At 36.6% G+C, this 18,998-nt stretch overlaps 1 protein-coding gene across 2 annotated transcripts in view; it reads left to right on the forward strand.

Annotated features, from left to right (window-relative positions):
- The window catches only part of LOC111875640 (zinc finger protein 37), a 27,180-nt gene extending 13,453 nt beyond the window's left edge, over nucleotides 1-13,727 (forward strand). For both annotated transcript variants that reach the window (XM_023872036.2, XM_023872037.2), the window contains exons 5-9: nucleotides 1,474-1,671; nucleotides 2,351-2,518; nucleotides 5,672-5,864; nucleotides 8,878-9,042; nucleotides 12,285-13,727. In XM_023872036.2, coding sequence (XP_023727804.1) covers nucleotides 1,474-1,671; nucleotides 2,351-2,518; nucleotides 5,672-5,864; nucleotides 8,878-9,042; nucleotides 12,285-12,845 — 1,285 coding nt within the window. In that variant the 3' untranslated portion in view covers nucleotides 12,846-13,727. The remainder of the gene's footprint in view (nucleotides 1-1,473; nucleotides 1,672-2,350; nucleotides 2,519-5,671; nucleotides 5,865-8,877; nucleotides 9,043-12,284) is intronic.
- Nucleotides 13,728-18,998: the final 5,271 nt, after the last annotated feature.

Genomic DNA, 18,998 nt, shown 5'->3' on the forward strand with positions numbered 1-18,998 from the left:
TTTTAAAGGATTTAAAATTAGAACCAAAGATTTTATAAGTGCTAATGTGTGTAACAAAAATAATCTATAAATCAGACAGATATCAACGAAGTAGATGTTGATAATAACAACGAAAGGAACAATGTGTTTTTAAATGTTAAATTTTAAACTATGTGCAGTGTAACAGCAACGTGAGTGTATACACCTGATGATGGCCGTTTGAGGCCGAAACATGTAGTGTAAAGCGGAGCAAGATCAAGGACATATAATATATTGTTTGCACTTAGGACGGTGTTTATATCATTTATCGTATAGAGTGCAACAGGATGCTTAAATGTAATAATGTTATTTTTACTTGTTCCAGTGATTGGTTGGAACATTTGTTTTGATTTTTGACACGTTCTATATCCAGTGGTGTGACAACTTGTTTCTCGCCCTCTAATTGGATCTACTTGAATATAAGAATAAATTATTAAAATGATTATAAATTAAATGTTAGATGATTCCCTACTGTTATAGAGGCAATAAATTTGAGAAATAAATTTTTGATAGAGCATCATTTTAGTATGCAGTACCCATTGAAAGTTTGCTGACAAAGTCAATCAGTGTGAGAGTTTAGGCATTGAAATATCCTGGGCATAGGTACTCAGACTACTGAATATTTCATGCTAGTGAGTAAGTGTTCTCTGAACATTTTAAAATAATTAATTTATACTTGTCTCTATAATATTTGGCAGTCTCTACAGGTGAGTAAAAATTTTCAGTCTCTTGTTTTTCAGTAATTATATTCATTCAAATAAAATTAACAATGGTGAATGGGTGCCAGACTTCCCCATGTATGTGGCATATTTGCACTTGTAACTAAAGCAGTGATAAATATGTTGCACAAACTTTCCATGGCCTACATATTATTTGTTTGACAGTAAAATATTAGTGAGATTACTCTCATTCTTAATCTATTCCTACACAGGTGTATTTGTAAACATAATGTTATATTAATGTGCAATTGTTTGCACTTTTAACTTCCAGTGGTGAAGATAGTGCAATGACTACTCGTGTTTCTTAAATTTGGCTGTCTCTCTCTCACTCACACACACACACACACACACACAAATCATTGATTGCATTTGTCCAAATTATGTTATATATCAAAATTATGATCTGGACCAGTACCTTGTAATTTTGCAGGTTAATTAAAGGGAATACTATTGGTGGGAAAGCCAGAAGGAAAGAGACCACTGGGAAGACCAAGGCATAGATGGGTGGACAGTATTAAAATGGATCTTAGAGAGATAAGATGGGATGGTATTGATTGGATTGATTTGGCTCAGAATAGGGACCAGTGGAGGGCTCTTGTGAACACAGTAATGAACCTTTGGGTTCCATAAAATGCTTGGAAATTCTTGAGTAGCTGCAGAATTGGCGGCTCCTCCAGAAGGGCTCAGCTCCATGAGTAAGTAAGTAAGAAAGTAATTAAAGTGAATACTGTTTCAGGTGTGAAGAATGTGGGAAATGTTTTTCCCAAAAGACAGTTCTACAGTCACACAGCACTGTTCACACTGATGCCCGCCCTCATGTATGCCCACAGTGTGGGAAAGCTTTCAAACAGTTTAGTTCATTGTACCTACACAGCAAGTGTCATCTTCCTGACCAAGTGAAGCCCAAGTTCCCCTGTGACATTTGCCATAAAGAGTGAGTAACTATATACTTTTATTAACAAAAATTCAAGAGTTACTGATGTCACTTAAGTAATGTGTCCATCAAAAACATGCACTGTTCACTGTTTGTTAAGAAATATGCATGCATTATCTACACATTGATTATTAGTCATTTCATCTTTTGATCATCATCATCAGTAATCTGTCAAGACGACAGGTNTTTCTTAACCTTTAAAACTCTATTGACATACTCATTCCTCACATCTTTTTCCCCCTGTAAAATTTCTGAAGTGTTATTGTATAATGTTAGAATGATGTCATCCACAATGCATAGCAAAGTTGTCTGCTGAGTAAAACTTCCATCAATAACAGTGAGGCTGAATGTAACATGCATTTAATTGGATCATGACTTAATGCTCTTTTCCAGTAATTGATTTCATCTTCTAAACCTTTATTTATTGCAGGTAATTCAGTTCCATTTCTGACAGTCAGCACACTGACATTTTTGTTTCTGACAATCTTAACATCTTTACTGCATGAACAATGATAATTGTGTCTTCATCAATATTATTCAGATTTGTTTATGTAGATTTGGAAAATCTGCCCTTAAATCAAACATTGCCCATCCAAAATTATGTTTAAAGTTAATACTGTTTCAGTATTATACATATATTGAAATTATTTTGCTTATAATCTGTTCTGACTCTTTGCAGCTTTGCTACAAAGCATACATTAGAAACCCATCGGAAGATACACACTGGAGAACGGAACTTTATATGTGATGTTTGTGGAAAGAGTTTTATCGCAAAAGGCAGTCTTGACTACCATATTTTGACGCATTCTGGGGAGAAACCACATCACTGTCCAGTTTGTGGCAAGGGGTGAGTAAATGAACTTTCATTACATATTCTTCAAATATTTGTTTATAAGAATTTCAGCTTTTAAACTAGTAAGTGCTTTGAAGAAAGTCGTCTTCTGGGATCTGGCGCCATGTATTCTTGGTTTTAACCGACGTTTCGGAGGAACATATCGCCTCCATCTTCAGGGCAGTTGAATTGCGTTGCAAATACAGAGAGCAGTAGCTGCAATGATTGGGAAGTGAAAAGTGATAGTTTATATATGAAGTAGGCAGGGGGGGTTTGGGAGAGGGGACCAATGGGAAGAGTGAACAGTGATTAGGGCCATATATGGTCTGGGGGNACCTCCCAAACGTCGTTTAAAACCAAGAATACACGGCGCCAGATCCCAGAAGATGACTTTCTTCATAGTCATTGCTGTGAAAACCTCAAAACTTACATAGTAAGTGCTTTTTTTCACCCTGTTTAATTGTCATGTATTTTGTTTTAAACCACTTCACCCTTTTATTAATGTCATAAAATAAGAAATTATGTGAAAGTTGCCCTTCACTTAAACCATCATTTTCCATTTATATAATGCAAAGAAACAGCTCCTGTCCTGACTTCACAGTATTTTCTCTGAAGGTATTGTTACAACCTTGTCTCTTACTGACTCATTTCTTGTGTAGTTTCCCTTGGCTAATCCAAGTTATGTTTATCCAGATTATATATATTACTTTCTAAATAGCAAAGATTATTCCAGCTTTGCATTATTTGGTCATTCCATTTTTATACCACTTCCATGTTTTTCTCATCAAACTGATAATTTATTCACAAACTTGAAGTCCTTGTAAGACATTATCTTATACGTAGTATATATAGGTATTTAACCTTTTCAGTGCCAAATTAAGTTAAATTAAGTGACTTGATGCAGGATATAGATTGGTACTTTGATTTATTGGGCTCTTATAACATAGCAAGTACAAGTTTCACTAATTTATGCACTTTACCATTCACTACAGCACACACTAAGTCTTCTCAGTCTGCTGTGTCTTCACCAGTTGTTGCTTGGTAATGATTTGCAGTGCTGTAGATTCCTCAGCTTCCTTGTTCATCTCCTTATCAGCCACAGACTGTCTCATGGTTACTCATGGCCACAACTCCTGGTTGTTGACTCCTAGCCATGTCTGGACACCACTGGCTATCACTGACTGTCATAGACTAGCACCAACTTCCGACTCAGAACTCATCAGTCTCAGAACTAACTGTTGGTTTTGGTCATGGTATATGACCTCACCATGGATTGCATGGAAAACTCCATTTCCATAGTTTCTGTGTTGTGTGTCTTATCCTCCAGCAGTTCCTCCCTTGTGTGTGTATTTGTTGCTGTGAGAACCTTTTTACAGCACCATTGCTTAACAATGGCAGGCTGTTTAGGTTTGCTGTAGCCTAACGAAGTATTTCTCTTCTCACCACATAATTCTGCTTTTCAGCCATCATGAAACAATATTTTAAACCAGCTGTACTAACTTATAACATTGCCATTGGTTAGAAACAGAAATAATTTTAAAATGTTAAGACTCTGAAATTGTTGGTTTATAGGAGAAATGGTGGTATACCTTTTGTCAGTGACATTTTCTAAGTAACAATTGATTCACAAAAACAATAAGGCGATTTGGTGATATAACTAATACAAAAAATAAACAATAATGGAATGCTTTGGATAAATGTTCTCAATATTTTTATGAAATTGTTGAAAAGCCGTTTGTGAACCAGAATGTAAGAAGAATAATACTTCAAAATATACATTGCTAGTTTTTGTTACCAGATGTATTTTGTTATTTGGAGACAGTCTTGCAGCTTGCAGGAAAAGAAATGGTTTGTATGACCTGTTAATGTAGATCAATAAAGAATTCTGCTCAGTAACACAAAATCAGCTTCCTGCAGGTGAACAGGTTACTTTCTTATGCCTTGCCTGTTCTGATGCTTTGTATCATTCATTTTTTTGACGTCAGTTAATTCTGTAGACTATTTGTTTCTTTCCCTTGTTTGCCTTGTCTCATCTGAAGTGATTGAATCCTTTACATACACAGAGACACAATTTATAGACTTGGAAATCTCACTTCTTATATTATTCCGCATTTTGTTTTGTGAAATGATTGCTGTTCCACTTTCTCATTTGAAATTATTTTGATTAAACATCTGTGTATTAAGTCCATCAATAATGCAACAATCATTAAAATATTCACCATTTAACACCAACATGACCTGTTTCGGCCACAGACAGCCATCCTCAGGTGTTTTGATGTGTCTAAACTGTTACACTGCTTTGATGCGCGCTATAATTGCATGTTGCAGTCCACTTAAAATAACATAAATAATTACTTAAAGTTCTTTAAAATTTTTCTATTAAAATCTTTCATAAAATCCTATTCCACCTCGTAAGGGGCATTGCGTATATTCCAGACAGTTTTTCTCAGCAGCTATGTCTGCAATCTGCAATATGCCTCTTGCTTGTGTGTTGTTCCCTCGAGCCTCATGTGGTGTTGTCTTCACTAGTGAAGACATATTAAAGATGTGCAACAGGATGCTGAAATACAGAATTGAAATTATTTTGATTTATTTTCCTTTGTTTCTAAACATTTAAATCACTTGAGATATGTATCATTTTCATGCTACATCTTATTTTATAGTCATTCTTCTTACTTCAGAAAATATTTTCTCTTCATATGGAGGCATACATTTTCTTAATACCTCAAAGTATCATTACATTATTATCATCGTGGAATTAAAGAATAAAGTTTTAGTAGTCATGAAGCTGATTGTTTAACTCTGTGGATCAGAGTCCTTGAGAACTTAATGGAGCTTGCTTAAACAAGAATTTCCTGCCTTTTATAGAAACCTGAAGATTCATTGTCATGTCCTGAGCTAGATGAATACATTTCACACTTCCATACCCTGCTGTCTTAAGATACATTATAATACTAACTTCCCATCTTCACTCGGGTTTCCTGAGCTCATTCATCTTTTCAGGTTTTTCTATGTTAAATTTTTTATGAATTTCTTATCTCTTGCATAGGTATTTCATATTCCACCCATCTCATAATGATTTTCATTGTGCTGTTTTATCCGGCTTCCTGATACACCTTCTCCCTTGTGTATTGCTGTGAAACATAAATCTTTTTAATTTTGTTTTAGGTTCAAGACAGCTCGATTACTAGGCAAACATGCCACTCTTCATACAGGAATCAAACCACATCAGTGTGATGTATGCGGGAAACAATTCAGAGAACGTGGCGCTCTTAGAGAACACAATCGTATTCATACTGGTGCCATGCCATATACTTGTGAGTTCTGTGGCAAGAACTTTAGGTTCAAGGGTATCCTTACAGTGAGTATTTTACACTGTATTTTATACTATAATTTAAACTGTATTTTTATGCTTAATTGTAGATTTATAGACTGGTAGGAATGTAATAGCCTAGTCATATGAGGGCTGTTCGGAATTTAACCTCCAGTGAGCTGTAAACAAAAGAAGCAACAAGAAAAAGATCATTATATACAAAAAATGCGTACATCCTTAAGCTACTTCTCAGTGTAGTCATTGTCAGAACTGAGGCACTTGATGTATGAGGGAATAAGTTTTTATATGCTTCTGTGAAAGAAGTCTGTCATCCTTGAGCTTAGTCATATTTTGACACCTTCCATCAGTTCCTAATTTTTGTTGAAGCACTGCGATCTTAACCAGTTCTTGTAGGTAAACAGGTAGTAGTCACTTGGAGCAAGATCAGGGCTGTAAGGAGGGTGGTCAAATGACTCCTACTTGAAATGCTGCAGCAGTGCTTGACTGCAAGCAGCTGTACTAGTATGTGGACACATTAGCATGGAGGATCACTATGAGCAGGTGACTAAAGCTGCTCATGCTGGTTTCTCACTTGCATATTTTTCTAGCCTGAAGATGGAGGTGATACGCTCCTTCAAAACATCAGTTCACACAAGATTGACAGGGCACCACATCCCAGAAGACAGCATTCTTTATAGTCACCGCTGTGAAAACCTCAAATCTTACAAGATCATTACTGACTACAGATGATCGACCACTTTGCTCTGCATTGTGAAATTTGTTTGCCCATCTTTGAACATTCTACACCCTTGTCTTACAGTTCCTGCACTCATTACATTTTGGTTGTAAACCTCTCCTAATTCATTATGGATTTCCACAGCACTCATGTGTTTAGCTTCAAGAAAATGGATAACAGTGCGAATTTTTCAGCTGATGGGATTATCAGTTTTGCAGGACAGATCATAACGCACTCTGTAGAGACAAGAACAAACTATGTCACCAGTTACTTGATGGTTTGCAAGGCAAGGAGTCATCTGACGCTACCTTGCATGCTTGAGCTTTCCCCCGCAACTACATTAGTTGCCTAAAATAAGCGGAAGTTATTTTCCAAATTGCCATCATATCTTTCTGAAGAAACCCTCTATTATTTTATTATTATTATTGGAGGGGGTGGGTTTCCCCATGCACCGCGACCAGTTTGTTCTATTGTATGTCCCCCTGTGATATTCTACCAGTCTCTATACCCTACTGGTACTGGTGCGTGCCATAAGTCCCGACTCAGCCAGCGAGTTCGGCCTCTACTGGCTCAGTGATATCTAGATGCTTCCCCCATCTACCAGAGGCATTAGAGACTATTGTTGGGTGGGAAATGTCCTTCAATTTAGCTCAGAGGTCTCCTTGAGACATGAGGTTCTTTTACGTGCCGTAAAGCTACGACACGGGACCCACGGCTTAAAGTCCCTCCTGGAGGACTTGTTCCCTGAATTTTTCCGCCCTTAAAAATTCCACGATCTCCGCCGGGTTTGAATTCGCGTACCTTGAGTCATGAGGTGGGAACGTTACCCCTAGACTACGGAGGCCGCTAAGAAACCCTCTAAATGTGTAAATTTATATTACAGTTAAGCAGTTACATCATACCTTGGATTAAATTCACATTGAAATACACTGACAAATTTATGATGTTCTCATAATAGTGACAGCCGATCCTTAATTTCTTATATTTTGTTTCAGTATGAGTAAAATGTTAATCATACAGAGAGTAAATAAATAATATTATAGAATGTCAAAAATTTTTCACTGTATTGTGTAATTTTCTCATAAATGCATGATTACAAAACTTCTATGAGAATTAGATGATTGAGTGATGCCATAATGTTTGTATTCTGTGACTGTGTTGCTTTGAAAACAATGATCTCCTGTAGGAAGTTTAATATAATAAAATCATTAACTATTATGAAATCTATGGTGAGCAGTCCTGAGGAAGGCCAGGGCTCACAAAGGGCTGTCGTGCCAGTGATGATGTTGATTATGAAATCTAAAAGTTCCAGACAGTAAGTCCTCATTGAAAAGGGGTATGTGAAGTCTTAGTTGGATACCAAGGGGTATGTCTACTGAGAAAGTTTCAGAAACATATAACTAGTGGAGTTTCACTGCAGCCAGTGCAATTGTTATTTGAGACATGCTTAGCTCATTTTGATTATATCATGTGATTGTCTGCTGAATATCTGTTGAGAATGATTTGTAAACTTTGAGAATTTTGACATTGCCAAGAACACCTTTTCTGTGCTAAATTTTTCATTAAATATACCCTTTAGAATATTTCAGTATTTTCCAGTGACTTGATGTTATTGAAGAAGTTCCTATTATAGAAAACCATCAGATATAGTAGTTCTTTAACATACTGCAGTCCAGTTTCAAATGGAAGTTGACAGACAAGTGAAATGTCACAGTAAAATTAATACTGAGTTAAAATGTTTTCAATTTACCATCTAACTCCCTGTATAAAAGTATTCCTGTTAAATTACTGTGGTATTCATTTCAACATAGTGTCAATGACATAATCTTAGGTAATGATCTGAGTAAACTTGATGGTGTACAATATTTCATTTATGTAGTAACAATTATTGTAACTCTCCATGTAATAAAAGTACTTAAAAGTAACATCCGTCATTGATTAGTGCTTTCTTTTTTAGAAGGGGCAAGTATACAGGGAGCTATGATATGCATATGAGATCTGTGCAAACTTTTATTTCCAGAAAAAGTATTAAATGACTGAGCCATGACATTTGTCATGAAGCAGTGATAACATTAATGAACATGAGTCAGTAAGTGTGTTGTAGCACAGAACAGCATTGTTAAATTTAACATGTCATTAGACAGTTTGTCTTTTAATTTAAAATAACACTGTGTTACAAGCTGTAACCTTCAGAAGAGTTGAGTGGAACAATGGGGATTACATGAATATAGATTTGTATTAGTGTGAAGTAAAACTCTTCTACTATCCTGCTTATGAAAGAGAAATTGCATCATTTCATAATCACTTTTATCCCTTATGTACTAGGTTCATCGCAGGCAACACACTGGTGAGCGGCCCTATAGCTGTGCTGAATGTCGTAGAGAATTTACAAACTGGGCCAACTACAACAAACATATGAAACGACGCCATAGGAATGACAGTGACCCTAACAGTATAAACACTGTAAGAAACTCCAACCGTACATATCAGGTATAGAGCTATATTGGTATTTCTAATATATTTCAATGCACTGTTTCTTGCTATTAGTGGGAAGGAATACAGACTGACATTTTCCCTATATTCATATAAAATTTTCATTCCAAGGACAGAAAATGAAAGGGACATATTGTGACCTGGAACATCAGTTTCTTTCATGGAAGTTATTGTATTTCTTTTATGAAAAGACACAAAGTATTTATGTATGTATAACTAGAGAACATGTTATGTGAAGGGCACAATTTGTAACGAGAAAACCCAAATACATCCCACTGGGATGACAGTAAAAGGATGTTTTTTCACAAAACACGATGTCTGCTTTCTAGGTTTATGCAGCATGTTCTAATTCAAGCAGACATCTGCTGTATGGCTGGGAAGCAGTCAGTGTTGTCAGCGGGTGTTGTTATCCCAGTGATTTTATCAAAATACATCAACTTTACGCAGATATATCACATGTGAAATGTACATTATATATGAGACAAACTCCGTCTTAAGTGCAACAATTTAATTGTAGTTCTTTCTTCTTCTGCCAGTTTTAGAAATCAGATTGACGCGTGTAGGTTAACAAAGATTTTATACATACATACAATTGGAAAGACTGATGATTTTAAATTTTAAACTACGGGCAGTGTAGCAGCTACGTAAGAATACACACCTGATGATGGCCATTTAGGGCCGAAACATGTAGTGTGGAGGAAGAAGAAAGTACTACAATTAAATTGTTGCACTTAAGACGGAGTTTGTCTCATATATATTGTGTGAGTGTAACAGGATGCTTAAATATAATATTGAAATGTACATATTTATAGAGATCTAGACTTCTATTTTAATTTATTTTTTGTATGGATGTACAACTTGATGTCTTCTCCAGAGGAAGAAGTAGTAGATGCATTTCTAGATTGCGTTCTGTTCTTTTCTCTGCTAACTCTTTAATAATGAATACCCCATCCATACATGATCCTCTTCTCCTGAATCGAGTTTGGGTCTCTAATATCATTGCTTCTTCTATAGCATTTAATTGTTGAGCTAGAATCTTTGCATGTACCATATTACTTCTAATATAAGACGCACGTTTTACACATTTTTCTTGTTGAAAAATTCAGGTGTGTCTTAAATTTGAGGAATGTGCACCTTTCTGTTTTTTTTCCTAAAACCCACATTCAAAAACTGAATGCATTATGAATTTGAGGGCTTATATTCAAAGTAGTACAGGACTTCAAATAATGCATTAAGGAGGCTTATACCTCTGTAATTGGTACAATCAGCTCTATTGCTTTTCTTAAAATCTTCATAATTTCCACATTTCTCCATTAATATTCTATCAATTTACAAACCAGCACTGGATACATAAATGTATACCAGAAAAATGGAGTAAAAAGGTAAAGTAAAACTATCCCTGTAAGAGGCTGTGAAGGCCCATAGGGTTGTGAGACGTTAAGGGTCCAACATTATCTAGACAATCGGCTCAAAGATGGTGGTAAGTTTGTCAGCCTTACACCCCGGCCACGCTTTACTCCCCAGGAAAATTTTTTAATTAATTCCTGGTACTCATTTCTGTTAGAGGCTGAGTCGACCCCAGGGCCATAGTGCGGCTGGAAAGAGTAGGTCATTTGAAAAAATCCAATGACCTCATCAGGACTTGAACCCGCGATCTTCTGGCTTGTAGCATAGCCCCTCAACCAACTATGCTACTGCATGCCCCCCTATTTAAGTCCATTAATTCTTAGTTACTATAGGATTCTGACGATGGTTTATAACACACAGAGATATTGGGTTTTCGGACTTTATCCATCGTCCTGGTTTTTAAGATAACCAAGAAAAACACAACGTTTCGGAAACTGGATCTGTTTCCATCCTCAGGTGAGGGAAAACACCTATTCTGTTGGGTCCCTTAGAAAGAGCTAGCCTCAATCACTGGACGTCCTCACCTGAGGACGGAAACATATCCAGTTTCTGAAACGTTGTGTTTTTCATAGTTATCTTAAAAACCAGGACGATGGATAAAGTCTGAAAACCCAATATCTCTGTCCATTAATTCTTGTCCAGTATAATATTCTTGTAATGGGTTCTTGTAGGAGGTTCACCTTATACATTTTCTGTATCTGATTTTATGTTGTGTTTTCTTCATCCATCATTTTGGTACAGATATTTTAGACGTAAATAAAGAATGATCAGGATGTACTTCATAGCCTCTGTACACCCACATGTCTGTAACTAGGCATGATGTCTTCTTGTTAGTTAGGATATAATCTCTCATAGATCTTGTGTTTCTTGCAGCCCAAGTGTACTAGTGTATTGCTCTTTGTTTGAAAAGTGTATTGTTTATTCTCAGGGCATTAAATGAGCTAAAATTTCTCATTGCTGTCCTGTTTTCATTTAGGACAGATTCTCCATTGCTATCAGTTATATTTTGTTTGGGTTTGTTGCCTACCTGGTCATTGCAATCACCTGCTACAATTAAATAGTCATATTTATATAATAAATGGATGTGTTTCTGTAATAGACTCTTCCTTTCTTCTGTCCTCTGGGGCATAAATTCTGATTAATGTTAGGTATCCTTTAATGACTACGTCAGAAATTTATACTTCTGTCATTGACAAGTTTCAGCTTTGAATTATATTTCTCCAGCAGAACTTCTACACCAGAGGATGCTCACTGTTCCAGGGGCATTCCACCAAAAATAGTATATATTTCTTTAGTTCCTTTATACCTTTAAGTTTAGTTTTAATTTCAGAGAATATATCAAAATAAATGTTATCCACTCCATTTCAGCTTCTATATCTTCTCTGTATGAAAAACCTGCAATATTCCAAGTACTGATACAAAGTGTTTCAGTTATTCCTTGTTTCTTGCTTTTAGTTGTCATGATTAGATTAATCTGGCAATTCAGTCTTTGGGGAATATGTGTAACTCTTTTATTACTTGAGCAGGTTATCATCCTGTTACAGCACAGTTGGAGGCACAAGGTTTTTGTTCAGGGTTTCCTTGCTTTAGACAGGTTGCCTATTATGGCTAACAAGTCCTCTCTCCCCTGGGAAGGTGCCCTTACCAGGTACTACCCACCAGGCTGGTGAGACCTGGAGCTTCTATAAGGCAAGGTCATCATTCCCTATAGTTCGACTGTCTCCTATGAGAGTTTCAACTTGCTGCCTCATGATGAGTAGATTTAAATACCTTAACAATTTACTGAAATCAACAACATTTTCTACTAACATTGTTGTGTGTTTCCAATGTAGGCAAATAACATCGGAGCTGGCACAGGGATTACAGTTGTTAGTCCGAGCAAGATGGGTTCAACAACTCCAACTTCAAGTTCACTTGCAGCAGGCTCCCTTGTTGGCAATGTGTACAACCTGAGTAATCACAGTGTTGGTGAAAACAGCAACAGCAGTACAGTCAGTAACATGACAACGCAGAACACGATTCCTAATGTGTACAATCAGAACCACGGAAACATAAGTTCCACTGTTGCCAAAATGGCAGCTGTAAACATCTACAATACACATATCGGTAACAACAGTACTAAGATGGGGAACATGTTTCACAGTGGAAATCATACGGGGGCTAAGATGGCATCTATCAGCAATGTGTTCCATACAGGACATCAACAGGATAGCCAAGATTCAGTGGATAGAACCACACAGCCTACTACTAACCCATTAATGGGATCATATCATGTGCCATCATATGTGCCAGGAGGGTTGCCCATGGGAAGCATGGGTTACTATATCCCACCTATACATCATACAGATCCTAATATGGACTTGTTACATAACAGAATGGCAAACAACCAGTAGCAATTTAGGTGATGACAGACACATGCAGCATATATAATAGTGTATATTAAAGGAGGAAAGCCACAAGAGCTTGCAAGTAAATGTATGTGTATGTGTATGTGTACTGTGCACACACACATGTATAGTTGTATGCTTATATTGATATGTATATTTTTTTAATTTCTATTATGAAATGTGATCATTTTGTCCTCATTGGCAGCAGATGTAGGGATAAATGCTAGAGCAGCACATACATATATTCTGTGTTTATTTGTCATGTTATTTCCTTCAGTTCCTCATGAAGAAAGTTAAAGAATTATAATTACAGGATTGAATGAATTATTCCTTTAAATATTATGAACAGTGAATATGATATCTTATGAAGTGTATATTGAAAATCATTGATCATAGCAACTGGAAGTTCTTGGAAAAGCGAATGGCACTTGCTTGCCATCAGTAATCTCTTGCATCGCATAATTTCTGCTAGCACAGATTCTGACTGTTAAGTATGCCTAATACAATCATAGTGTCATGCCATCGCCGTGTTTTTAATTTTCACAGTATAAAATTTTGTGAATTGTAGACCCATTTGCCAAATAACAGCTATGTATGTATGTATGTATGTATGTCTGAAGGGGTAGGCCATCTCGGCCCTTGCACTTAGACCTCAGTGGTCCATTAACAGCTATGTAAACAGGCAACAGTACAACAGCTGATGCTACGGAACACCTCTGTGGGTACATGGTCTCCCTGCCACCAAGAGAACACACGGGTCTATTCTGGGGGTGAATAAGGAAGACTAGTAGTTCTTTTGAGTCGGTTATGTTGGTTGAGAGTTGCAGTTGTGAGAAGTGAGAAGCTGGTAGCTGAGGCCAGGGACAGTTGAGGAACCCAGAGGAAAGGGGGACATCCAGCGCTGGAAGCTGCTACCAAGCAACGGCTAGTTAAGACTGAGAATACTTTATGCATGCTGTAGTTACAGTGACCTTTTGAATGTGAAACTCAGTGAAACTGTCATAGCTATTTATAGTTATTACCAATCCAAACTCCATCTATAGTCACTAAATCATTGTCAGTATACATGTATTTCATACAGATTTGTGTGTGTATGATTCACATTCATACAAATGTGCCTAACATTCAGTGGTTTGTTAATTACTGCCCTCAAACCAAAGATCTCATGGAGATGCCATTTTGTTTTATATCCCTCCGTCCCCTGCACATATGCATTGCTTTAACAAAGTAACATATTTTTTAAAGATATGCTTGTCACAACATTTCAGTATCCCGTGTTGGTATGCTATTAGTGGCATCAGTGTCATGCCCATCTCGTAAGTTTTCATGGCTTCCATGTTAGTATTACTGATGATAGAGAAAAGTACACAAGAGCAGGGATGGTCCCTTATTTTTTTAATTTAATGACACCTGGTGGCTCAGGGTGGTTAGTGAAAAATTAATTGGAGAGGATATGGAAGGATATGGAAGGAAGCAGTCATAGCCTAAGTTAAGGTACTATCCTGGAATTTGCTTGGAGGAAGTGAGGAAAACTATGAAATATTAAGTTCTGTCACTCTTCAGTTTGAGATTTGAAGCTTGGACCTCTATAATACAAGGCAGATGAATGCTACCCACTTGACTGTGACATTCAGGTGGGCTTAACTGGCATGGTGTTCGTAGCTGAACTTTATGAAGATTGATCATTTGGTTAAAAAATGTGTTAACATGGAGCGTACACAGATGGACACATGGACATGATGTTTCTTTGTACCTGTCTTTTGTTATGGAATAAGGAGGTAGGCTAATAAATAGCAATCCCATCAGCAAATATGTTTTTCACTCATTTTTCTGTAGGTGGAAACTGTAAAATAGTGTTCATTTTTTGAAGAGACTTTACTGCTGTAGTTACAGGCATCATCCTCTTGGACACACCTTTGAATAAAGCTGAAACGTTTATCTCTTATAGAAAGAATTTGTGATCTTCGCTTTCCTTCCAATGCCCAATACATATTGTGAAGTTAGCAGGAACTATAAATTGCATATCATGGTCCTCATGGTTATGACACTTCATTGTATGGTAGGTGGGTACCAATGTTTTGTAGGAATATGCTACCTCAGACTTCAATGTAGAAGTGAGCAGAATTGGGAAAAAGAGCCCTTTCACTGAGCATAAAAGGACTAACAAAGAGCCCTTAACACAGGATGGGAAAGGGAGAGTAACAGAATTATTTTCAGAGTTGTGGGCAAAGAAAACCAGATCAGGAATATCCTTTGAAAGAGCCCTTACGTTTCCTTCAGGATGAGAATGAGAGACTTCTGTGATGTGCTCATGGAGAAGCCATCTTCCCTGTGTATGTTAGATTAGTGCACAGTCACTGTCCCTTCCCTGATGATTTGCTCCATACTTCTGGTTTTATGGAGAGGACAAGTATGCTGATATCCTGTAGCACTGTTCGATGACCCAGGCTTATGCTGCTGAACTCCAGCTAATAAAAATGGATATGCTGATGGTGCTCTTTGATCCTAATCTCAATGGAATGTCTGGTCTGCAGCATAAACCATCATACATATACAGTGGATATTGTAAATGCCTAGTGCTGTTGGCGCCAAGTCATCCTTCACGGGCCGGAGGAAAATGGATATATTCCTAGGTGGGAAGCCCACAGTCCTGAAGTTGTTGGAGTCATAATTCAGAAGACCATAATGTAATCTTCACTGCCATAAAAACTTAAAATTTTATAGATCAGTCTTTTTTGAAACAATAAGTTTGAAAACTACACTTTTCAAATCGAAAGTGGCAGAATAATAGACTTCAGGGGATATGATGGGAGGCACTGTTTGTTTTTAATGGTGCTACAAAGTGAAATGAGACATTGCATATAAAAAAAGTGTAAAGGAGAGATGCATACATTATGTGCAGAATGCAGTATTGACCTGTGCAAAGATTGTTTGGTGTTACAATAAGTGGGAGAAAGAATACAACACTACCACATTTCAGTTCAGTTTTCTTTTTTAAAAAACAAGATGGTGTTCTGCTTTGTAGAATGTTGGTAAATATATAAAATATTCTATTTTGAAGATGACTGTATTGTGTAATGCATAGCATTTGTGGTTGTATGCTGTATGAACAGGAGATTGTAATATAACTGCTCTGTATCTTTTCTGGGGGCACATGGTAGCGTACTTGGTTGAGGTGCTGTGCTACAAACCGGAAGGTCCAAGCTTCAAGTCCTAATGAGGTGGATTTTTTCAATTGACCTGATCCTTCCAGCCGCACTATGGCCCTGGGGTCGACTCAGCCTCTAACAGAAATGAGTACCAGGAATCTTCCTGGGAGTTAAAGGGTAGCCAGTGCGTAAGGCTCACAACCTTATGACCATCTGTGAGCCGATTGTCTAAAGAAAATGTGGAAGTCTTGACATCTCACAACCCTAAGGGCCTTCACGGCCTGTTACAGGGATACCTCTTTCACCTCTTACCTATATCATTTCTGTCACACACCACCAAGGTAAATTAAAAATATAAATACTTTACACATATTCTAAAAGTTGAAAATCACCTGTCTTTCTTTTCACATGGTTTGTTTGTTGGTGATGAATGGGTGTGGATTGAGGCTGTTCATGAAGATTTGAAACATCTATTAGAAAATATTTAAAAACATGATAATGTAAGTGAATAAGTATGTTATATTAAAATATCTGGCACAAAGAATATTTTATTTGAAACATAAAGTTACCACATGTCAATTATCAAGCACAAAAAGCTCAGGCCTGAACAACCGAGTGTTATAGACTGTGGTAAATATACTGTATTTGTGTTCTCAGATGCCATACAAAAATGTGTGAGGTGTGGCAATATTAACTTGGGCATAGTCTTGGGTATTCTTCCATGTTTCACATTTTGACACTGTGCAGGTATGACATGAAGAAAAAGACATGATATTAATTCAAAATTATCTTTTTGGATCCATATATCAAGCATACTAGGTATCCTATGAAGTGCAACAGGATGCTTAAATATAGTATTATAAGCATACTAGAATTTTATGTAATGGTTCCCTTCAGAGCCATGAGCCAAATATTTCCATCTACAGTATTATAAATTCTGGGCTGTAACAGATTTCCATTTTATAACTGAACATGATAATGTAGACACTGAAGAAGGGAGCTATGCATCTGTGGAATCAGATGAACTACTGATTTGTCAGCTTTTTCTGTTTTGTCGTATAAACAGTGGTAAACAGTGAGCATTGTAGGCTGAAAATAGGACAGCTTATGACAAAATTTTTGTATTAAAAGATGTGTCTTAACATTTTAATTTAAAGGGGCACGTGGTAGCGTAGTTGGTTGAGGCACTATGCTGCAAGCTGGAAGGTCATGGGTTCAAGTCCCAATGAGGTCATTGGATTTTTTTTCAATTGACCTAATCCTTCCAGCCACACTATGGCTCTGGAGTCTACTCAGCTTCTGACAGAAATGAGTACCAGGAATTGATTAAATAATTTTCCTGGGGAGCAAAGTGCGGCGGGCGCAACAACCTTACTGCCATCTTTGAGCCGATTGTCTAGAAAATACGGGAACCTCAACATCTCACAACCCTATGGGCCTTCACGGCCTGTTACAGGGATAGCTTTACTTTTGCTTTTACTTTACTTGATAAAGGACAGCTCAATGAAAAGTTCTTGTGACGTATGGATGAAAGAGACGTTCCTCATCTTGGTTGTAGTCGACATTTTATTCAGATGCTGCAGTAAAATAATCTTCCTTCTGTGGTCCCAACTTCTTGCCTGTCTGCAATGTTCCCCAGATGTAGCAGGTCACTGAGCAAGATTTAGTGAATGTCTTCTAGCAATACTGAATATCAGATAGAAATTTTCATTATAACATTATTTATGATATGATGCAAGTATGAAACTAATTTAAACACTGAACAGTGTTTAAGTTAATGATGAAATTTGGTTCAGGATGGGGAATTTGCTTTTCCTTTCTTATTCCAGTGTGGTGTTGGAATTTTGGAAAATGTTATACAGGAATATTTTCAGTATGTTGTAGCCAATTTTGGAAAATTTTATACAGGAAAATTTTCAGTATGTTGTAGCTGTTGAAGAAACAAACAAACAAACAAACAAACAAACAAACTTGTTTGGTCATAATTGAAGCAAAAATAAAAACCATAGAGCGACTGATTTTATAATCTGAATTTAAGTACTTCAGTTACTGTTGGACAGTGAATTGGTGGACAGATTTTAGAAATTTCTTAAGTGTTTGAAAATCTGTGTAACTGAAACAGTGTTGCTTCATTAATGCTGGAAAGGTAGAATATGGGTGTGTTCTGAGAAATGTGTTGAGAAAGATACTGAAAAATTCTTTAGCCAGAAAAGTAGCATTTCAAGATTTATGTAAAGTATTATTCAGTTTTCATCATGTGGGTGGAGCATATTGCATTCTTCTGTCATTTACTGTGAAGCCTATTTATACTCTACTTGTAGGTTCACTGTACATGCTGTAGCTCTCAAAGCATTACATGAGGTTCACCACTGATGCCAGAAATATGCAACATGTGGTAGTAATAAACTTGTGATACTACCTTCCTGAATTTGGTACTGAAGTCTGTGTTTCATTGCCCACCTTTGCAATGTCTGCTAAGTGGTACAAATCATTTATTATGAAACATATTATATATATTGTTCCTTGGCAGATTTTATTTGGTTTGATCTTACTCTTAGTAGCTACATTTATTGAAGTAATAAAAAAATTCTTTGAATATGTACTAGTTCCTTTTTCTTTCTTGCTGTTAAACTAGATAATTCAGTCACAGTATTAAAATAACCTATTCATTGCTAGTCTCACCTTCAATAAATACAGCTCTTGATTTAAAGTAAATTGTGCAGGATAAATGTTGCAGATGGAATGTGTATGATGTAGGTTGTGATGTCTTGTTCCTTGTCCAGGATATTTGAAATGATGAATTGTTTCCCTCTGCTTGTGTGCTTCTAGGTATAAAATATATATATAAATGTGTATGAATTGTGACCAGAAATATGGCTGTTATATAATTTTCTTGTAAGTTACCGAAATACTCAGTCTTATGCTGACATTCTGATTTTGTAAGAGTAAATTTTTTGTCTTCTCAATTTTGTGTCTGTCTCATTGGTTATTTTCCTTCTAAATTTATGCT

Source organism: Cryptotermes secundus, unplaced genomic scaffold, assembly GCF_002891405.2.
Source record: "Cryptotermes secundus unplaced genomic scaffold, Csec_1.0 scaffold297, whole genome shotgun sequence".
Taxonomy (NCBI): Eukaryota; Metazoa; Arthropoda; class Insecta; order Blattodea; family Kalotermitidae; genus Cryptotermes; species Cryptotermes secundus.